Source organism: Genypterus blacodes, unplaced genomic scaffold (genome assembly GCF_046128005.1).
Source record: "Genypterus blacodes isolate CSIRO-AG114 ecotype Tasmania unplaced genomic scaffold, CSIRO-AGI_Gbla_v1 ptg000067l_1, whole genome shotgun sequence".
Classification (NCBI taxonomy): Eukaryota; Metazoa; Chordata; class Actinopteri; order Ophidiiformes; family Ophidiidae; genus Genypterus; species Genypterus blacodes.
This window is the reverse complement of record NW_027466879.1, coordinates 7,683,126-7,707,063: the sequence shown is the minus strand read 5'-3', so window position 1 is coordinate 7,707,063 and position 23,938 is coordinate 7,683,126. Positions and strand designations below refer to the sequence as shown.

The 23,938-nt window shown below is 40.7% G+C and overlaps 1 protein-coding gene across 2 annotated transcripts in view; it reads left to right on the top strand.

Moving 5' to 3' along the window:
* trip4 (thyroid hormone receptor interactor 4) overlaps window positions 1-23,938 on the top strand; it is a 56,060-nt gene that overhangs the window by 12,183 nt on the left and 19,939 nt on the right. For both annotated transcript variants that reach the window (XM_076156220.1, XM_076156221.1), the window contains exon 12: window positions 7,691-7,793. In XM_076156220.1, the coding sequence (XP_076012335.1) occupies window positions 7,691-7,793 (103 nt within the window). The remainder of the gene's footprint in view (window positions 1-7,690; window positions 7,794-23,938) is intronic.

Here is a 23,938-nt window from a genome sequence, read left to right as displayed (position 1 = left end):
TACTGTATTAGTTAAGGGAAAATTCAAGTCTTACTTAAATCTGCTGCGGCTTAGCCCAAAATATATAAAGGCTTCCTCAAAAATTAATCCAGCGGGGAAAATGGGCACGCACTCTCTATCCGTACGATCACCTTATCTAATCAAACTAACCCATGGGTGTAGGGAAACCTAAAACTTGTTTTTGATAAGAATCAAGGGACAGCCTTCCGTCTGTGCTCTGTTCTCAAATTGTGCTCATTGCCAGCCTAGAGAGAGAGGAGGAAAGAGAGACACTTATTTCCCACAGAGGCTGAGTGAACACAGATGGCAGGGCTGTACCCTAGCCTCAAAATATCAAAGCAAATATTCACCTTAAGAGACAGACATGTTCATGAACTCCCCAGTCATTGTCAATTTCCACATTAAGAAATCAAATACCCACTGTGAGGCGGTTTGTTACCTGACTTAAAATACAAGCCATTTCGCTGACAGCACCTGTGTGAAGGAGAGCTGGATTTGTGGCACCGATAAAAGGAGATCTTGGGGGGAAAATAAGAAGTTTTAATGCCCAAGATTCCCTGGAATTTTTTCTTTGAAGTTGAGGTTTGAAAGCAGACGAGGTAATTGTCTCCAGGGGTCCTCGCTGTGGGTTCTTGCATATATGGGTGTGTGTTGCAAAGGAAACTACTAAGTGGAGAGTTTTGCATGAATGACTTTCGGTAAATGCAGTGCAGTTATCAGACACGTCCGCTCAGCTTAAAGGTAAAAATAGCAAACTAGTTGTTTTCTCACTGGGGTTGAAACAGTTGGAGCCAACTTTATTTATTTGATCGTGCCACATTTTCTCGCTGTCCTATTGTTGAGAAAGTATTTGTCTCCAAAATGCTATTTCCTGTACACATTATGAATCTGTTTTTCAACCTCGCTCTACTGTGCTCTTCAAACAGAGGCTCAACTGTAAGTGCCAGAGAGAACCCTTTGCCTAGGAAAGTTCCAGCAGTTGGCTTGTAGAGTATAAAAAGCTTCGACTGTTGTGAGGCAGTCTTGTTTTCTCTTTGCCCGAGGGCCACTGCAGGAGGTGAAGTCATAAACATGGCTGGGAAAGTGGAATTGGACTAAGCAAAAAAGCCTGTGTAAATCTCCCTGCAAAAACACATGACTTCACTACACCTGTCAGCACTACTGCTAGCTAAAAGGCTAACATGTGGCTCTCTTCTCTTTTGGGGCGGTTGGCTGTGAAACCTCAACGTAAGTTATGTATGTAAGTGATGTTTCCGTGGCTGGAGATACAGAGTAGGTTCTTAAGCTAAATACCACAGTTAAAATAGACATTATACTATAGTTAGCATCAGTTAATCCTGTTTAAGTTTATCACTCACTGGTTTAATTGAATCGCTAAAGTTCTGTAATGATTCAAGATAGAGATTCAGAGGTTTAGGTTTTTGCTATTTTCGTCATAGCATTAACTTATATATGTAGTAACTTGGGGCATACATTTTTACTACTGCAAAATGTGTCGGTTGACCTTTTAGCTGTAGTGGAATAAGGAACAGAGTGTGTTTAGGCTGTTAAGGACCTGTGTTCTTCCACTTGACTAGGCTGACACACTGGCAATAATTGGAAAATCCTTGACCCCGTGTTGAGGTGCTAATAATCAAACATGTCTCTCCTTGTTTTGAGGACATTAATAATAATTCAGCAGCCAGTGTCGGACACTCTTGGATAATTAATGTTCACTCTCCAACTTGACACCAGTTGATTCTGTAGGTTAAATTTTTAATCATGGCTGTGCACTCAGTGTGCCTGAGCTCCAGTGAAAGAGACAGAGTGAGATATAACAGCTGTCTGTTTAGACAGAAAAGTTAAATGTTGGCTTGTGTTAAGCTCACGTGGAAGTGGTGCGATCCTAATGCTGTCAGTATTTACTGAGTGTGTGAGCTTGTCTTTGCTTTCTGTTTTGAAATGATTTTAAAGGATGTCTCTCACAGCTACACTGTTTGAGCTTCCATCTGCGCACAGTCCACATTCAAGGCTCACTCATGGAAATAAGGAAAGAAGGGAATTTGGCTTCTTTGGAAAGGGTTCACGGATGAGCAACAATGCAAACCCTTCAGTCAAGGTCATATGGGCAGCTTAAATCAACTACTCTACTAAGAGGCCACTGGCTACACGAACATGCTTGGTGTAATCTGGCTGCTTGACACACACACTGGCAAAGGTCTTGTTTTGATAAAGCTGTTTACATTTACTGTGGGATACTGTGAAATGAATTCCCCTTGTCACCATGAATAACCACTTAATAAAGAAATCCTGTTTACCTGTGCAGCTCTGCCTATAGACAAACACTCCTCCTCGATGCAAATATACTTAGATGCTGCCTTTGGCTAACAAGTACTACATTTCCAAACCCATGTTTCCTGACCAACCAGATTGTGTGTCTTACTGTGGTAATTGTTTCTGTTGTGGCCACGTATAATTAAAGTCAATAGCAATAGAACCATTTTACTTACTTATTCACACAATTAGTCCAATTTTGTTATACAATCATCCATCCATAGAAGATAGAATTAGTATTTAAATCAAGTAATAACGTATCAAACAATCTCACCAAAGGCAATTCATTGTTTAAATAAATACACTACAGACATGATGTGGTGGATAAGTAAAAAAAAAGAATGCAGAGGTTTGGTTTGCAGCTCTAGTTACAGTCTGACATTTATTTCCACCATTTTCTGGTCTGACCTGCAATTAATTTTGGGGTTGGTGTTTTGGATTGAACTCCTATAACTATTGTGCGTTTGTCTCTGTGCTGTTGTACTATTATGTAAAGGAATGGAAAAGCAAATAACATCTTTTGTGCTTCGAAGAAGGAGGGGGGGGCAGCTACATTGTTGGAGGCTTCATGAATGCCAGAAACAGGCTTGTGTTGTTTGGTGAACAGGATAGATTATAGAACGATTGGCAAATGATCGCTGTTGCCTGCAGTTCCCAACAACACCCTTTCACCTCCCACATGTAGCCCATAGCTCAGCGACAACCCATCTGTTTCTCTATTCCCAAGCCCAAACCAGCCTTGACAGAACTTGCTAAACAGTATTTCAATTTTGTCCTTCGGAGGAAGATGAAGTTTGCTGCGTGTAGTTCACTATCTATCAAATTCTCTACATCTGTGGCTCTCCCTCACATTTATACTCTATTATTATCCATCTTTCCTATCCTGTGGTATTCTCCATTTTTTTCTCCCCTCGCTTGTTCTCCCTTATCCTCTTCTTCATTCCATGCTCCCTCCCCCTTATTCCACCCTCCTCATTTTTAAAAGCCACATGCTCCCAGCCCGTCTGGCTCAGTTGCACTCTGCCAATGAAGGGCTTTTTATTGGGCTGAGATTGAGTGCAGCCAAGCAGGGCCTGGCTAGGGCTGAGGCTGTCCCCCCCGCCCCACACACACACACCCCCCCGGCCTTCCTCCAACTGCACAGCCCACTCCACATGCCTGCTCTGGTCTGGCCCTGTCGCCCAGAAGGAGATTACTTGTCTCTGCTGCCCTTAATTGCCGACAGCAGCTGAAAAGAGCCAGAGAGAGAGAGAAACATTGTAGGGAGAGGAGAGGGAACAGTGTTGGCTTGTTGAGCTGTTACTTGACAAGCTTGGACTCAATGGTTTGTGTTCCTGCACTCAAATCGTGGCTCTGTATTTGTTGGTTTGATTGAGGTGGATGTTTTCAACAAAAGCATTCCATAACACATAATGTTTTGGTTTCATGCGCACAAAGAATAGTACAGCATATAGAACATGTGATGTATTGGGGAAAGGGAAGCTGATGAAATACTCACACTAAGCATAAACCTCAGTACAGATTGCTTATGAGGATTTGTGGTAAGCGCAATAGGACCATTGTGCCCTCTCCCTGCCCTCTAAGCCACTGTTATGCACTATAGCTAACAGCTTTCTTCCAAGAGCCTTTGCCCTCCCCCCCCTTTTTCCCTTTTTTTCCAGTGAACTTGTGAATTTCATATTATTACAGTTGGTTATTGTTGAATCCCCTCTGGCACCATACCAGCAAATTAAATACTGGGCAGTTTATTGAATTGGCAGTCTCCACAGAAAAAGCTAAAGCTGCGGGCTTTTTTTTCATCTCTACCTTTTGCTGGTTTCCATAGGTTTTTATTCAGTAATTTTTTTCCCCAAAATGTTTTGTTGCACTTGGTTATTTCACTACACGTGTCAGGATTGTATCCTAGTCGTGTTAGCCACATACATTACCACATGGCACGGCACATTTGAAACAGTATTTTTTAACGTGTTGAAGAAGTCTTCAGTGCATTTACACCTGCATTTTTATATGGCCTTTTCTTATCCGAAATATTGTCCAGATACTGAAGAGGCATGAACTCTCAGGGCAGCAGAACTGACTGATCAAAAAGTGAACGTAAGGTCTCTGTGTTGCTCTTTTGTCTCTGTTTTCCACAGGTCTATACACGGGAGAAATGTCATTTTATGAAAGGGTAAACTCTAATAACTGCAGGATGACTATAAGGTTACTGTAGATTTACAACAGCTTCACTTTAACCCTATTGTAGTAACATGGGGGGATTTGCAGGCCTCTCTGCCATAAATTCTGCTGGAGCTGCCCTGAACATGTGTTCATTATCCAGTTTCATACTTGGGGTGTGCTTTTGAAAGAAGCACAAGGCCGGGTCAGCTATGAAGAACAAGATAGACATTATCCGGTGAGCAAGCTCAAATTTGATATCAGAAATATCTGCCAAAACACCCTGGCTGGGCCAAAACTATCCACCATCCTGCCAGTAACCAATGCCAGGATGAAGAAGTGTATTTAGAACAATTTTCACGTGGCTAATTACTTGCCCTATGAGGTATTTGTCGAAACCTCTCCATGGTATCATGTAGCGTGTTAGCTTGACCACTTGTCACTATTGTGTCTAATTGAAAACAGACTCTGGAATGGAATAGATGGAGGCAGAAACTAACAATTAGAAGCTTATCCCAGCAGTCCACATCTGTTGAGTCAAATTGATAAAAGGCTAACAACTTAACCAGTATTATCGTGGTTTTCAAAACAATTACTTGGTAATTTATCATGTCTTTAAATGTTTTCAGGATTTGACTGGCCTAATATAAGCCTGTAATGTATGATTGTATTAAAGTTTAACAGTCTCTTGAGGAAATGTTTTGGCTTACTACCTTGTGCAGAAAACAAAGTCGAGATTCTGAAGTTTTTATTGATTTTCTCTCGAATGAACCAGAACTTTTTCATTCATACTGACTCATTGTTTATAGTAGTGACTGTCATGCTTGTAACATTGTCAATAGAACAAACATGTATTTAGTTTGTACTCCCTGATCTCTAGCCCTCAGATATAACTAAGGTCACTTCTCTGTGTTACTGTGTATGCAGTAGGCGAGGTTGAGGAGTCTGTGTGCCGGTGTATTTTCATTACTGCTAACCAGTACTAGCCTGATATGCGAGTTGTGAGTGATGTTTGTGTCACTAAAGAGCAAGTAGGCTTGTTGTGTCTCAGTCCTTGTGCAATAGCTTTCTGTCATCTAACCCAAATAAATGAATCTCGTATAACATACTGGTGAGACGCCATTCACGTTGAGGCAACTTAACGCTGCTGTCACCAGACCAATACACCTGCCAACCTTTGCATGTCACACACTGTGCCCACTGCCCAGAATGCCCCAAGGCTGTAACCTTAACCTCAGTGACTAATAAAGCAGCTCACAAACAGCCTGGATCCCTCTTAACTCAATTCAGTGTCACAGTCATTGTTACCATCAATGTATTCATGTAAATCCACTTAACAATGACTTAATTCAATGGCTGCGTTTCTCACCAATCCAGACTTTAATTCCATTGTAAACAAGTCTAGTCTGGCTGCATTAGATCCTTCCTGGTGTGTATAGAGTGCTTTAGCAAAAACCTCCTTGTCACACAACCGCAACGTTTCATGCCCTTTTGATTAACATGGTATGGAAACAATTAGGTGGGGGGAGGTGGTGAGGAAAAGCAGCACATTCAACAGCTTTAAATGCTAATTAGCTAATGGAGGATGAAAGAGCAGGCAACTGGCGGGGTTTCACATGAGCACATTCAAGCTCTGGCTCCAGCTCCTCTCATTTCATCTGAATTTAGAAGGACCACCACCATTTTGTTTTGTTTTATTACTTCAGACAGTACAGCCATCTTGTGTAACGTCAGATTTTCTTTTGCTGTGATCTCTTATTTATGTTTTTTTGTGCCTCAAGTTACTACGTCTTATTGGGCTTATTGTACTAGTCCATTTAGGCTTAATTTTGGGTTTTGGTTATCTTAACCCAGCCAGGTTTAGATACAGACTCCTAAATAAATATCAATTCAAATTTACTCTTAATTGAGAAAACCCTCCTGTTACTACTCACAATTTGTTTTGCGTTTTTCCACCAACCACACGTCTTCCTATTCTCACAACTTTTGCCTCAATGGAACCACTCCCCACTCATAAATCACTGTATTATGGAGTGCCTGTGGGGGTTGGGGATGGTGTGCTTGACTGAGAGACCCTGTTTAATTGGAATCACTCTGCGTCAATTGTGCTGGAAGAAGGAATCAAGTGGCACTGTTAATAGAGTCTCTACCAGGCTGTAATGATGCTGTGTTTACATATTTTATCACTCACTGGTGAATTACAGTCGTGGCAACATAGAATGTATTCTGAAATAAACATCTCTGTCATCCCTCCCCATTTTGTCAGGGAACATACTGATGGTTTGCTGACTCTGTTGATTCCCCATAAAAGCCCCAAATTTGTCACAACCTTCACTGCTCCTTTGAGAGCAATAGAGAGGCTGTGAATGAGAAGGGGGGGGGAGAGAGAGGAAAAAGCATGCTGTCATGAAAAGAGCTGCTTCCTAGCTGGCTAGATGCAATCATGGGCACTATCTGATAACGCCAGAGGAAATTGGATGAGCCGAGAACCATTGGCCACCAGTGATGGGAAAGATGACTCCTTTGTCACTGTGTCAGTCAATTCCCTACTCTCACCTGAGAGAACAATCCATAACACAGAAAGAGGTGCTCTTGCGTTTCTTGCCCTCTGTATACTGTGGGCAATTGCTGCTGGCGCTTTAGAACACAAAATGTGTTATGACATGTTATATAGTGTAAATCTCTTATCAATATGTGATTCAATTGGATGAATTTCCGTAGATATAGGAAAAGTGTTTATATTAAGTTGTGATACATTGGGAGGGGACTAATATTTGGAAAGTGAATTTGTAATGAAACACATCCTCTTGATTGTGTACATTTAAAAACACAAGCAATATGTACATCTTATTAATGTCACGTTTGTTGGGTGAGGGCTGTCAAAATGTATTAATCTGCACTGCAACAATCTATTAGATCAGCTTACTAACTGTGCAGGCGCTTTCATTAGCAAATATGTGCAAATACCGTTTAATAACACGAGCAGACCCACAGAGAGTCATAACTATCTGTTTCTGTCATGCCTGTAGTCATCCATCAGCCACAGGAGGCATCACACATAATGTAGGCATATAAATGGTGACACACACTGAGTGATTCATAACAGCGATACCAGGCATCATGAGCTTTAACATATTTTCATCACAATATGGTCATGCTTGTTGTGTGTAAGATGACGCTCCAACTATTCTTTGTCCACCCCCGCCCCCCTCCTCTGCAGTTCCCTGATACCAGTGAGGAGTCGGCTTCCCCATTCGTCTTCATCTGCACCAACCCCCAGGAGCTGGTGGTGAAATTCCCAATGAAAGGGAAGCACAAGATCTGTAAGTCCTGCTTCTTTCATGTCGGGGGAGGTGGAGTGTGTGAAATGAGTCTGAGCGTCTTTCAGATCATCAAGGTTCTATTATTTTATTTTATAATCAACTTTTTCCTCTTTGTTCAAATGCACACACGCATATTTAAACGCTCATGTAACAGAATAATCATAATGAAACGCACAGAGTCTGATTCATGTATTTTTATTTATTAATGAAACAATATTACACACACACACACACACGCAAACATACAGTGCATCATTTCACATACACGCATATAAATCCTCGACAAGAGCCATCTGTAAAGACAGGATTTTGCTGTCAGGTTGCCTGGGGGACAATCCCAGCCTGGATGTGCGCGGTTGTTGCCGGATTGTGTGATTTATAATAGGACTCAAACACATTTCCCCCTCTGCTTCCATAGCTGCTGCTGCAAAATGATGTACCTGCAAGCTCTTTTGTTAATATTTCAAAACCCTCTAAAGACTTGAGAGGATGTTTTATGCAGCTGTGCCTCTTTCAGATCTTTCCCCGATCGATGCGGAAGGCTTTTGAAAAGCTCAAGGTAAAATGTAGTAGGAGTCGTGCCCTTGTGCTAAAATGGATATGATGTGCTTGGCTCCAATTTTGTGAAAATTAGGAAGGAATCGGAAGGTGTGAGAGGTTTAGCAAAGTGTTGGATAGTGAAACAAGTAATGCAGTACTGACAAGGTGAACAGCAGGTCTGCGGAATATGATTGCTGATAAAGAAGGAAGCAGAATTGTGTAATAAATATAAAATTGTTCCTCCATTTCATTAAAACTGGCAACAGCAGCATCTTGCATAGAAATCTGAAACCGATCAAATATGCAGATACAACACCACCACTACTTCTACTGTAAACTCCTTAATCTTAAACTTAATCTGTATTTGTAAATGTAACCTGTGTTGTAAAATGTACATAGGAATTTTGGATACAAACTTAAAGGAATGAGCCAGTAAATTATTCAAACAACAGCAGGATAATGTTCCAAAGCATACCAGCTGTTGCAAGAATATTTTGCTCAGGAATGGAATGGCCCTCCCAGAGCACAGACCTAAATCCGATGGAGCTCCCAAAGGATACCATGGAGAAACAAATGTCAGCTGGGTGATGCTCCAGTGTAGATAAACTGAAAGCTTTGCTGACTGAAACACGGTGGACACTGCTATCTTTCTTTAAAATAAATGCCATTTGTTTCCACATTTTGTTATCTAATGCAATGATATGCATACAGTTTGAAGTGGTGCTTTATTCATCCAATCTCTTGGGTCAAATCATCAGATGATGTATTCTTCTATGCTTGGATTTACTAATGATGTTAGTCCAAGAAACTACTGTCTTTATAGAGATGTTGGGCTGATCCAATAATAACTATAATACAATACAGTAATATTGTAATTGATGGTCTGAAAGCGACTCCATCTTGGCTCTGCTGGCAGTTGTTGGCAGGTAGTGGACTGGCCGTTGGCTTCCTTCAAAATTGTAAGCAACTGAAACCTCATTAAACCCTCAGACGGTCAGCACTTGAGCCAACGTTAACATTTTTCTTTGGTCTGTAGGACTGTAGAACACCAGTCCACTCCATTTGTGAGTTCTGAAACTCATTCTTCTGGGAATGCTGCTGCTGGTCACATGTGTGACCCATGCATGTGTGTTTGGTGATCATCACAAGCCCCATAACTGCTGTTAACAACCTTGCCTGATATTTGGAGTGTTTATGCTGTCCTACTGAACCCTTACACGGACCAGCCTGTCGTATTCCCCAGCCAGTCACCAGCTAACTATTCAGTACTTCCCTCTCTCACTCTCTCGCCCCCTCTTCCACCTCATTTCCCAGTGCATCTCATGGGTCAAGGCATTGCTGCTCATCTTGCTCAGGGGGGCTTAGCACAAGTATTTTTTTGCTTCCCCCAGCAGCTTACATTGACTACATCCAGTATTACCGCCTATCTCCTGTCTGATCAGAATTAGCAGGAAAAGCATTGTACATTTCCCTGCTCTTACATTCCTTTCAACAGAATCAGTGCCTCATCGTTGCAAATTACCAATCTGCTATGAAGCACGTCAGCTATTTATGTCTAATATTTGCTGTTATTTAGAGCTGGATGGGTCTAGATATCTTTGTTTGCTGGATATTCAGCCTTCTTCACCAGCCACCTCTTTAATTTTGTGCTCTATCATTTAGTTTCGCAAGGTGGCATCCAATTAGCTCCCATAAGCTTCCTCTGCTGCCCTAGGTTTTAAATTAACCAAAACAGTTTGGGGTTGTTGGATTTGCAAAGCGGTATAATTGAAAGCATTGACAGATGCACAGAGAGCTCGACTCTTGACTCTCAGTGAGACTGGCAGTCGTAGTCATCCTTCAAGCAACACCACTATTCTACATGAAGATCCTTTTACCAGACTCACTTTTGGTTTAATGCATATTTGTTTCCCATGCCAAGATGGAAACAGACTAAAGCGTCATCGTCATAGTAACTCCTTCATATAACAGGGAGACATTTGTTTCAAAATCATATTTAAAAAAAAAAAAAAAAAAAAGATGTACAGCTGTATGGTTGAAAACACAAGAAAGCTATGAATGAATACCTTTAGGACAGAATAAACCTGCCTATTGTCAGTAAGTATATCTATGAAGATAATTTGGCAGGTTACCTTGGTGTAAAATCTGGCTGATCAGTCATTACCCTGTGGAGATGTCTGTGAGGCTTTAAATGGCACACTGCCGGTGCTCACTCACTACGATAAGGAATGTGCCTCATGGTTTATGGGCACATCCTATGATTGTGTGTGTTCGTGCGTGTGTGCGTTTGTCTGTGTGTGTGTTTAAGATGAGGGTCAGCCCAGGTGCTGAAAGCAATCTGGCACTCTGACACCAATTTGCATTTTTCTTTGACACATAACCATTCCTTTCCTCCTCAGTGTTTTATACAGACTGCCATGTTCCATATGTTGCGGTTGTAGTGTTTAATGCATACAAACAGAAACGTCCACACAAGTCATACAGCACCCTTGCACAACACCGCTATTCTACATGAAGATCCTTTTACCAGACTCCCTTTTGCTTTAATGCTGTTTTAAATCTTTTTCCCAGCCAAGATTGAAACAGACTAAAGCACATTTACTGTATAAATATAAACTGCCAGCAACTGAACACAGTTAGCTAGTATATGTTTATAACCTAGACACATCGTAACACAATGGTATAGGTTATGATGTTTACAATGGAGGTATTAACAGAGGGGGATGTAATCCGTGCAGGTCAGTCGTTAAATGTGTGATTTAGAGTCTTTTCCTAGTTCTAAAAAGTCTTGTTGTTTGTTTAGGCTCGTGGCTTAAATTGTCCTTGTCCATTCCCCTTAAACCACACAGTGATTTAAGCCTTATTTTAAAGAGGTGCTCAACCAGCACCCAAAAAAGCACAACAATCTATTGCACAAGCGCTCTCAGCAACTGACAGAGGCGTTGCAGACAGTCAGAAAAGTGCAACAGTGCGGCAACAGATGTGTTTGATCATCTCCAGGCATCCCATTCCTTTGGTTCAGCTTTGATTTATTTGCAGACCTCACAGAAACCAATGAATTAGAAAAGAAGATATTAAAGAGTTGAGTATGTAAGCAAAAAGGTACTACTCACAGTTGCTGATTATCTGCTCTTACAACTACCAAGCAAAAACAGGTGATCCGCTCTTCCCCAACAGTTTGGCTCTGAAGGCTTTAACACTCCGTTACATGCAGTGCTTAAAACACACTGGCTTAGCGTTTTATATAAAGATTAGCCACACTGACAACTCTCCCACAGACACAAAAGAGCCCTTCTCGGATGAGGTTTGATCCCTCAGCTGAAGGATGGGAATCACGGGTATAATTGCTAAGATGAGAAATTCAGCTTTAGCAGCCGTCTGAAATCAGGATAAGATTGTTTTATTGCTAATAATGTAAGCCATTAAAACTCATTGCAGACTGGAGTCATTCCAAAGGGTCCATTTCCCCGCCTACATAGATTAGGTTTCTTCCCTTTGCTTCTTGTGTGTGGATTAAAAATCTAAAACCTAAATTTAGCCTTAATGTATGTGTGGTTTGTTAGCTTTAAATGACCTTCGCTAACACGCCTCGCTACATGTTTGCATATGGTGCGTGTAAAATGTTGTGCACACACACGCATGGGAAGCGAGCCAGTTATACTATTGATTCTCCACATATTCACTTTCATTCAGTGACTCTTCACACTGTTCTCTGGCTGTTGGTTGTCACTGATAACACACACAATAACATACAACACAGCCTGTATAGTGCCTCTTTTGCCAATAACTACCGTGTTATTGTTTACGCCATATGTTCTGTTTAAAAAAAGATAAATGAAATCTATCACGCTCATAAACTTGTATGTATATACTGTATATGTGTGTGTGTGTAATTAAGCATACTTCAAGCATACAAATTAATATCTGATATTTACTTGCATAACCGCCAAATGCCAAAGGACAAGTGAGTGTGTATATAACAAATAAATGATTCTCTTTATTTACTTATTCTGCATCCAACATCATACACCTTGTACACATTACAATTTCTGCTCTCTTTTCAATGGCATTTGCATTTTCCACACACATTATCAAGCTGTTGCAATATGTATGGCTTTTTATCCCTCAGGTTGCACCACATATGGAAATATCTCAGTATTTTTCTCAGTGAAAATATTGCAGGTGAACGTTGCTCCCCTAACCACCGGCTGCACTCTTACCTTGTGATTACCTCTTTGTTTTATGTGTGAAATCACTGCGCAATGGGATTGCAAATAGAGAAAGCCAATTACCAAACAAATGTCCACTTCTCTCCTGAGGTGGTGGTGATTTTTTTTTCTCCTCTATTTCTCCCCTATGCTCACTCTCCTTCAGCCACTGCTGGGAGACAGAAAGAGGTTACAGCGACGGAAGTCCTTTTTTGGTTATTTATTCATGGATTTCCCATTTAATATTCATGCCTTTTTCAGGGCTATCTGGGTGCTGAGCAGAATTTGCTGCCTCTGAGGCGGCCGGGGCCAAAAAATCAGGTTTCAGCTCCAATGAGCCCAGTGGATGAAGGGAAGAGAGATAGATAGAGAGGGAACGGGAGAGCAGTGCTTCATGTGTTCTTCAGTAAATGAGAGGCAGGCCTTGAAGGTGACAGGCTGTGTTTATTACTGATCTGTCAGCCGGTTAATAGGGAGAGGGGAAGAGAGAAGCGAGGAGAGAGCTGAGCGGCTGAGCAGAGACCAGAGCGCACAGATACGAGAGCAAGAGAAAGCCCCAAGCAATAAACTTTGTCATACTAATTCCCCTTGTCCTTAACACAGCCAGTGCTGAACTGCTTTCATTTAAAAAAAGATTAGGATGTATAAAAGAAAATATCTGAATGTTTAGAGTGACTGTAGTGGAATTTGTGTCTGTAGATAAAATAGAAACAGCACTGCAAACCAATCCAGCATTTTATAACCTTGGCTAGAAAAGGGCCACATAAATAAAGTCATCATGAGTCTTTTAGGTACTTGTTCAAATGCTGTGTTGGGCAGTCTTCCCATTTCAAAAATGTACTTTGTGAGGTCCACTGGAAATTCAAAGGAAAGACAATAATAAGGAAAATAATAATGATAATACCAAACAGGTCAAATATAGGTCAGTGCATCACAAACGCCCACATTATCAGCTTACTTACTTTATTTACATTAACGAACCTTAAGAAAGTGCATAGATTTCTGCCAAAATGTCGCTTGTCATCATTCATTGTTTTCAATTTCAAATGCGCTAAGATGTTTCGTCAGCTACCATTGATATCGAAAGACCTCTGGTTTTCTATCTCACTACAGGGTGAAAAGGCTATGTTAAGAATTTAATCTTTGTAGCATTAGATTTGTATTTATCTGTTGTCCTTATCTTAAACCACATAACCCAGTATTGTTCCCTTTATCAGTCACATTACAAAACCCCTATAAGTCCACATTTGACGAGCCAACCTGTCAAGTCCTCTCTGTAGTAAGCCTGCTTACTGTTTGTGCTCTCATTGGGGCTCTCAGATTATTGCCACATGTGAATCCTATTTTCCCGTCTATCCATATTTCCAAACTGCATTAACCCCAGTTTGGTCTCACAAAGCAGAACAGGGGACTTGCTCACTGTAAAGGACTGTGGCTTATAAACATTTGCAGCGAGACACATTAACATCAACATTATTCAAGGATGTGCTTCAGAATCTCCGCGTTCATAAATCTGACACCTAAACTGCGTGTGCACAAGCCTAATTCCTACACTCGTACCAAACCATAAATGGATAATTAATCAGACTTTAGTGTGGGAATAGAAACATCCTCTTAACAGTCATCACTCAGAATGTATTTGGAACCCTGATAACAAATGACTTAATGACATTGAGTAGGTCTAATTTATGGCCGGATGTAATTTGTTATTCCCACATTCCCAGATTAAGTTCAACTCAACTACATGTACTTCAATAAAGAACAGCTGATACTAAGAAAGATCATTTGGTTACTGACTCAACTTGTACTGAACATCTAATGCAAGCTTAACGTGTGCAAAGAAACAGTTCATTTGTTTGATAATGAAGGCGAGACGTGCTTATGACAGGCTACGTCTGTTTGATGAATGCCAGATGTCTGAGCAACTTTGCATTAGCAGCGACATTATTATTAGCTAATTGTTCAATTTCCCAACAAACATATCATACATTACAATTCCTGTTCTTGTCAGTTTTGATGCCATTGTTATGAATGTTTTGTCACCCTATGGTCAAAATTATGTCTGACCAAATACTTGAGCTTTCATAGGTGCTTCTCAAAACACTAATGCCTGTTTCATGCATCATTTTTGGAATTGGAGTTAGACATCTGGTTTATAACTAAATTAGAGTAGACATTTTCACATACGTAGATGTTTTCATTCTGCCTGCACACATCAAAATGCAGTGGGCCATTCACTGTCAGTCTCAGTCCTGATCCACAGCTCAAATATTTGGCTTCACATCCCTGCTAAAGCAAGATACACACCAGTTTCTTTTATCCACTTACAAGCTTTATTCATGGGATCAGCGGATGTGAATAGAGAGGAACAAGCTGTACTTGATTGGCTTCAGTTCTTCATGGCACCATTGCAAATGTGACATTTCTAGTTTTTGTTTTATTCACCACAACTACTGTAGCTCTCTTAAGTGAATGGATATATGAGCCACTTGCTAAAAATACTTTTGACTTGGAAAAATTATAAGAATTTTCTTGTTGACAGGAGCCATATGTTGTCTGCCTGTGGTTTTCTCTGTTTTCTCTCCCACATTTCCATTGTTTCCTCTCTTTGTTGTCCTCCTTTTCTCTCTCTCACTTCTTCTTTGTCTCTTCGCTAAATCTGTCAACGCAATCAATCCGGGTCAGCGCTGAGAAGGAGCATGCAGTCAGAAGTGGTTTGCACTGTGATCGATGTCCTTGATTAGTGAAGCATTATTCCTCTATGTGTGTGTGTGTGTGTGTGTGTAGTCCAGTGATGGGAACTAGTCACCATGTTTCTTCCAAATTGTGAAATAAGGTCATACCAACATCAGAAATGTCACAAAAAACAAGATCTCAGTTATGTGCAGTTGCTGTTAAAAGTAAGAGTAAAAGCAAGTAAATGTTTGTGAAGGTAAAGATCAATGTGAAGATAAAAATGAAATCCTTTTGGCCCATTCTTAATACACCAAATATTATTCATACAACTATGAAAACATTCATATAAACATGTATGAAATGTTGAGAAAGATGCAGTAGATCCATATTTTGCATGAAACACAAGATGTCGAGGGAATTTTGAAAGGAGCCTGGTGTTAAATATTTCCCTAAAGTCAACAAATAATTTAAAAAAATCAACCAACAATGTTATAATCCACCTGTCAATGCATTCCAATTTCCTGCTAAAACTCTAAGAGACTTCTATACAATAGGAATTAGTACAGATCAATAGCCTCTAGTCTCGCCTTTGGTGTGTGGTGGTATAATAGAAACAAAGGCTTAATAGATTTTATCCGAATTGGAATGCATGTTTACAAATGTTCTCAAATATTCAACCAGGAGGGAGCAGTTGTAGATTCAAGGTTGATTCACACCATAAAAAAGTAAAATGGACCATGTTGACCTTCCATTTAAACTGAAGACAAAATAACAATTCCTGGCTGTGTAAACACATGAGTATGATGTAATTCCATTTCAAAATGTACATCAGGTATAAATCCCTCTTTGCGTATTTGAGGAAATGCTAGAGAAATTGCTTTGTCCATCCAGCTTCTCTGTTTGATACATCAACATACATACATTACTAACTATGAAAACAACTCCAGTGTAAATCCAGCCTCCAGCTTTATGATCTCATTTAGCTGAAAATGATGCTAGCATTGGACACACCTCAGCAAACTATGGGAGTGCTTACTAATGTAGAGTGACATCTGAAAGGCATGGTTGTATAAGCAGTGAAATACTGCTACCATAAGGCCATCATCACGTCTTTCAAAACACATCTTAACCAATATAATCACCTTATTGCACTTGTGAGAAAGATCAACATTGGTAATTCCCCTCAGAGGATCCTGTCAGCTTTCCATCAGCTGTCAGTGTTTTCATTCATCCCGTTTTCAAAAGAGCATTTGATTCTTGCAGTTTTCCTCTCTCTCTCTGAAGAGAAACAGACAGATGCAATAGCCATTAGCCTCGGGGAGAGACAGCACAGATGTGTCAACAAGGCTTGACTTTTACAGTCCAAGTGAGTCTAAGCAAACAGCGGCTGTGTGTGAGTCCTGTGTGGTTGAGCAGTGATCCAGGGACACACTCTGCACAGCATTGCCCCGGGACTCCAAACAGACCATGACTCTAGCTCTCATTACAAGAGTGGGTCAGACCACCCCAATACGTAAAATAAATAATGCAGGGGAAATCCTGAGTGCTGCCACCTCTCTGACAATATCCACACATCATGAAGAAGCGGTTCAGCCTTTTACAGACTCCTACTCTAGCTTTTTTTCAATCTTGATTTGGTCGATTTTTGAGTACCAGGATAATATATGCAAGTCAAAATACAGTATCTAACCAAATGTGATCTAAATCCTCGGCCCATCACCCAGAACCCAAACGCAATTCCTCCTCTTACAAGCACTCCAAAAAAATTAGAAGAAATCCCATTCTTTATCTTAATCTGATCTCAATTTCCTCTCGCAGTCACAATGGAAAGTCTAAGATGAAAAGGCTGGAATTCTAATGAAGCTGTAAGAGCAGCACCCAGTTAGTATTTTGTCCTCCTTGTACATTTCTCCCTCGTCAGCCTTCTCCTTCCCTGTATGTTTAGCTTGATCTCTTCAAATTTATTTCCTACTTTGTAACCAGAGGCAAGAGCCCTTGACTTGCTGCCCCCACAGCCGCAGCCAAGGCAGCCATTTAAGTTGTGATTAAAAATTAATGGTTGAGTGAGAGGCAGCAGAGAGGGAACAGGGGAGGGCAGAGACAGAAACAGACAATGCTCCAGCAAGAGGATAGGCGTTTGGGAGAGGGGAGAGAGCCCAGGCAGCAGCTGCTCCCTGATGGAGGGTTGGAAGGTCTTCTCACAACTCTGCTGTGTTTAACTGCTCTCCTCACACCCCACCATGAATATTGCATTAGCGCACTACTGGGTTCCTTGTGTTACCCCCAGTGAGTGCAAAGCAGAGGTAGTGCTGAAGTATCCAAATCAAGCCTGAACACTCCCCCCCACCCACACACACACACACCAACACTGAGAGACTGTCCACATCCAGGCAGACAAGCCAGGCAAGCCAGACCAGCTTTCACACCACAATCCCCAGATGGTTTGACGAAGGACCCATGTCTCGATACATTTCACCAGCAAATTACTAAGTGTAGCCACAAAAAATTGAACATTTCTGTGTCATATTACCATTTTTTGGCCTATGATCTCTGAAGGCACCTTTAAAGAGACCATTCCAAAGGCTAGTACTTCACTATATTATCGAAGGAAAGCAAAGCCACAGTGAGAATGTAGAACACGTTTAAGCTCTATTAGCTCAATTCTTTTTGAACAAGGTCATTGTGATAGAGGCTATTCATTTTGAGATTCTTGCCTAACGGCCTTGAAGCATCGGACCGATTCTCTGGCCATTTCTTTAAAAGCTAAACAGAAATGCCATGGGGGCTTTACAAGGTCCTGACCTTGACATCAGCAGATGATGAGTAGTGGCACTTACATCACAACCCCGTCGTTCTTTCCTCTTAACCGTTTCATTACAGTGTCTCTCAAAGTCCATTACCCAGAGAGATACTGTATGCACTCAGCTCTTTTTTTCCTGTCACACAATTCACACTACAAACTGCAGCTCTGAAAATGCTTCGCAATAGCAATCTTACAATTTAAAAGCATGAAAGAAACATTACATAAAAAGTCTTATCACTAGCCACCGGGCCTTATTTTCATTGTTTTGGACATTATTCCCTAAAGGATACTCACATTTTTTTATTGCTGAGATCAGCTTTGCAACAGAGTCCAAAAGAAGCAATAGAGAGGTTTTTTTTTTTTTAAATCACAGGTTTTCGCAATTATCTAAAGTACGTTTTGGGAGGAGAAACCCAGATGCAGTATTAACCATTGTGAAAATGACAATGTAGTTAGAGAAGCATAGATTTTTTAATTTTAACTAATAGCCTTTGGAGGTTTTGCAAAATTGCATTGTGTTTGATCACATAGTAACATACATACAAAAGAGGAGAGTTAGAGAAAAAGAAAGAAGGTTGTAGTATTATTATTGTTGTTGTTTTCTGGAGACCCTGACTTAAAAAATTAGCAATTCTAGTTTTTCATAATAGTTCCCTCAAGCATTGTGAAGTACGGTAAACACCCTCTGTAGATGTGCATCCAATTCTGTTCTAACATCAACAAGTTTAATGTAAATACAGAAAAAAGCTGTATTTGTCATGATAATGCATTCTTCTTCCTCACTGCTTTTGTGAAATTGTTACCAGAGTTACATTCTATTGCTTTGCTCACATGAATGCCGAAGGCTCTATCACTTTTTATCATTTTACCGACACAGTTTGCGTGTAAATGAGGATGAACTTTGCTCACATCGGAGCATTTCATTGTGAACATGAATAGAATTTGTTAAATTTGTTGACTTCGACTGTTGGCTCGCAAATCACGGCGTGACCATCATCCTGATAGTACAGACCTGAATGTTTTTACATTACATTACGATCATTTGGCAGACGCTTTTATCCAAAGCGACTTACATTACCACCCTTCGCAGAGAGGGGAGCAATTGAGGGTTCAGTGCCTTGCTCAGGGGCACCTCGGCAGGGGCTCGAACCGGCGAACCTCCGGTTCCCAAGCGGAACACTACCCACTGAGCCACTGCCTCCCTGGTTTTCACAGGTGGAACATGCTTGCCAATACTTACCTACTAGTGCGTGAACATGCAAGCGCTGCTGAGGAGAATTGTGAGTAAAAGGGCCAGATCCTTGAGTTCAGGCTCCTTTAAGGTCATGTTCATTACTTTGACAATGATTCTTTCAGTGAATGGAATAGAAAATACCTTCATTCATCAAAACGTTTACACAAAAATGTCCTAACATAAGATTGGAATTGTTCCTATACTATTTGCTACATAAAGTATTCTACCAAGAGCCTAACTGAGAAGGGTTTATTATAAATTATTGTTCTTGCGATGGGGTTTAACCACAGCTGTCCTAAGAGAAGATGGAAAAGGCCAGTTTGAAGAGAGCAGTTTGCAGTCGTTAAAATGTCCTTACCTACTGCACTAAACTCCACTTTAAATAATGAACACCGTGGATGACTTTAGGATCGACTGCAGAAAAGGAACTAAGATAGCGCTGACATGATTGGACAGGAGGATTAAGATCAGAACCATTAGGTGAGGCAGCACTACTGCATCTTAATGACTGTTCTTTCACTGAGAGGGACTGGAAACTCATTACACTTGGCTGATGGCAAAAATGAAGGTGGAAAGAAGTATTGACAATTATCCAGTGTTGGCAAAGGTTTATGGATTATTCTGATTATGTCATACTGTCATTCACCAGTACAACTGCTTAGACTTCGTTATTGATAAATAAGTTTCCAGTTCCTCCGCCACATTTCTGCCTTGAGGCAATTTCTGTTGATGTTCAATTTCCTTTGTCCCCCAAAGATGAGCCACTGTATTATTTCTTAGTTTATTTGTAAGTAGTTCTTCAGCTCTCTCCATGTGAGCTGTAGAACAGTGAAAGGCCACCTGAGGAGAATGTGTCAGTCTTTCTACCACTAGACGTATTATTGGCATATATCTTAAATCCTCTTGTGCAATAAAAAACCATTAGGAGATGCTGAGAGCTTAGCGATCTCATGGGCTGACCTATAAGGTGACGTCTACCAACAAAATGAGGTCATAACCGCACAGTCCTCATAACTTATAGAGCAGCCAGACCAAAATCTTGGACTGTGTTTTGTAGCCTACAGTGAGCTATACTCACACTGTAGCCATGCTTGTTGGATACTCTGTTGCGCTGCCCAGGCAGGCATTGTGTAAGACTGAACTTGTTAACATGGATGTGAAACTAAAAGCGAGATGTTCCGCCCCTGCTGAGGTAACACAGATGCAACGTTTAAGTGTGAATATGACAGAACTAAAGAAATAATGTGGGCAGGAAGGTGAATAAATGAGGAAACATCTGAATGATGATGATGATATTCTTTGAAATAAGAAAATGCATTTAGAAAGCCAACAAGCCAATATTTTGTCATTTGTATCCTGTTTTATTGAAACAACTCAATTGGTTCTACTTCTTCTTCAGCTATAGTTGTGGTCCAGTTACATTGTAGTTGCGGCACAGTCGTATGTCAGATGGTGTGTAATACAAGTGAAATCATCTGATTGTAAGCGTGCCATGCCTCAAAACATGTCATGTTTGCGTTCTTACAATTATAATATTCTTTCACCACCTCCTCGTTATTCACCCCTCTGTTGCTACACTCTGTTCTTCTTCTTGTTTCCAAGCTTCTTACATAATTTGTTAATTCTGTCCTATTTCCTCTGCTGCTGCTGCTGCTGCTGCTGCTGTCATCACTGTTCCTGCTTTAGGTGTTGCAATGCTAATGAGGCACGGCAGAAAGTAATGATTTGTGGGGAAAGAAGCTGCCTGGAAAGATGGTGATATGGTAATACAGCTAGACTTGGCATATGGACAGTTCATTTGAATATACATTACAATAATGTATAAAAATGGAAGGATTTCTTCCTCAATATAACAGTGTACTCAAGGCACAGTGAAGTGAAGGTAGACTAGATAATAAAGCATGAAAATGGAAAATACCATATTCCAACTGGTGGGTAACAGAACAATTGCACTCTGTCAGACGACGGCAGCCCTTGCAACGTGACAGCTGCATGTGTAAAACATGCAATATGGATGCTAACATCCATCACGCAGGCCTACTTCAAAAAACACGAGTATGAGGAGAGAATATCTGTTGAGGAAAGCCAGATGTGGTATTTACAACCCGAATAAATGGATTTACAAAGTTCTATTACTCAGTTTATTTGAATTTAAATAGCATTACGGTGTGTATTTGTGTTTTCTACCTGAATAAAACGTTTTATATTTTACTGTGCATTTAAATGTACTGCGTTAAGCCAATGGGAAATGCCTATTGACCAATATTATAAACACTGGCAAAGCTACTTACTGGAGTGTCCATGTTGGAGTTAATAATGAAGCTATTTCTGATCAAATTGTCAGAATACCCACTCTTATTTTTGGATACTGTTTGTATAGCCCTTTCATAGAGTCAGACAGTGCAGTAGAGGAAGCTGACAGTGTTATTAGGTTTGATCTTTTTCATAATAGGATATAGAAATGTTGTATTTTCATTTTGAAACATAACGCGCAAGATGTGCCTCCGAGCTCGCCCTCGCCCTCGCCTCGCCATTTCTCCATCACTTTAGGGACCTGCCGCTTCTTCACTTCGTCAACACGCAAGGAACCATTACTCAATTTCAACCCATTTCACCCACAGACAGCTTTCAGTAGGCAGCTCCGTACTTATCTTCCCACTGTCTGTGTGATTGAAATTACAGTCACGCCAATAGCAGAGGCAAGTAAATGGATTATTGAGCAACTGTAAGTGGTTCACTCTGCAGGGCTGGCTGCGTATGCTTTCTGGCCAGATACATAAACTCTAATATTACCAATATGTGCTTCAGCTCTAAAATACTACCAGAGATAGTTCTGTTTTTGTTCCGTATAAGTGTTGTTTACAATGAGACTTTGCTCTTGATCTGCTTACAATTGCTTTCATGCCAGCCATGTCAATCTGAAGAAGTGAAAACATACACACACATGTTTTCTATGCTTTAGTCAAAGGATGGCTCATTTTTAAAATGTTGCTAACTTTGTAAAATGTTTGCCCCCTCAACTTTCCAGCACTGGGTGTAAGCAATGTAAAATTGTTAAATCTACACTCCTGATTATGACGTTATAAAAATATCTCTTAAGATTTCACTGAGTTGCTCTAGCTTGCAGTTGTGTTTGCTGTGTCAGTATGGGTGTGTCGTCTACTAGCCATTAAGATTCAGTCATCATTTTTAGTAATCAGTGTTATTTTGTGTATCAAATTTGTATTTTCCTTGTGTTTCTTGAAAGCAGTAGTGTGTATTCAGTGTAGTCGGGGTTTTTTTATTTGGAAGATGGATACAAATCTAACATTCTTTTTGCATCTGGTGTTTTCTGTCTTGCTTGCCAGTGGCATGAGTACCATTAGATTTTAAAGTCCACAAATGGCACATAAGCCAACTGGTGCAAAGGTCAAAGGCGGTTTGGCTCACAATAACAAGCCCTAAACAGCTGATCAGACTGAGAAAATCTGTCTGACCCTTGGGTCAGGTTCATTAAGCAGGCTTATGGAGTTAACCAGCTGTCAAACATATTCTTGTCTTTTAGCTGTTTTTGACATGCCAATTCAACCTGAAGTGATGATTGAAGCGGCAGAAAGGCTGCCTGCATCGTTCATTCGGCTCTTATCTGCCTCTCGCTAGCAGCTACTGGCTTCCAGCTTCGTCTTAATCTCTTTTTCACCACAGATTTGATTGTGAAATCAGTGTGTTTGAGGAGCGTGCCACTTGAAAAGGCTTTTGACGTGTGACTGCCTGCTCCCCATGGGGTTTGGTGCTGGAGCCTCAACAAACAGACACAGATGAGAAAATGAAATGATATGATATTGTCTATTCCAGCCTTTAGAAGGAGAATTGTGGTATAAAGGAAGTCCTTAAACTTGCATGCAAATTGCAAAGACTGTGTATTACTCGCGTTTACTTGTTTGACTTCAATGTTGGTTAACATTGCCTTTAGCCACTAATTAACCTCAGATGTGTTGAAATTGTGCATTGGCTATGTAACATGCAGAAAGTTGGCTGGAATAAGCTGTGCAGTTGGTCACCATCCAGTAAACTGAATCCTGCTTTCAGTATTATATAACTAAGCCTGTCAGAAAAGGAAAGATGGAGTGTGTGGCAGCAGTGTCGCAGTCTCCTACACAGAAACGAGTGAAGATGGAAGCAACACTGACTTCCTCTGTAAGCTTTTCAGTCCCTAAGTCTTTATCTCACTTTCTCTCTCTCTCTCTCTCTCTCTGCTTCGCATAACCCTCTTCAGACTTCGCCTGAGAGCACCTGAGCTTCCAGGAAAGGACACACACACACACACACACTTACACACTTATACACACACACACAAACATATCAACTCCAGCTGAGCCCCCTGCTTACAGTGGTGTTATTACTGCATCCTTCTCCCTCGGTCATTGAAATCGCCTGATTACCGATGGCTTTGGAAAGATGTAGTGCCGTACCTCCAGGCTTTGAAGTGGAACAGATATCGGCACGTTGTCGTTGTAATCTCTCTGAGCGAGACCTCACATTTTTGTTTCTTTGTTGACTGTAAGCGGTGTACCTTTTACAATTAGGTTTGAAAGGTTACAGCGAAAAACTGCCATGACAACCGCCTGAGTTACGCTTCTAGCAACTAGCACCCATTCTGCAATTTCAAATTAACTCAGATTAGAATCAATCACGATAATAAAGT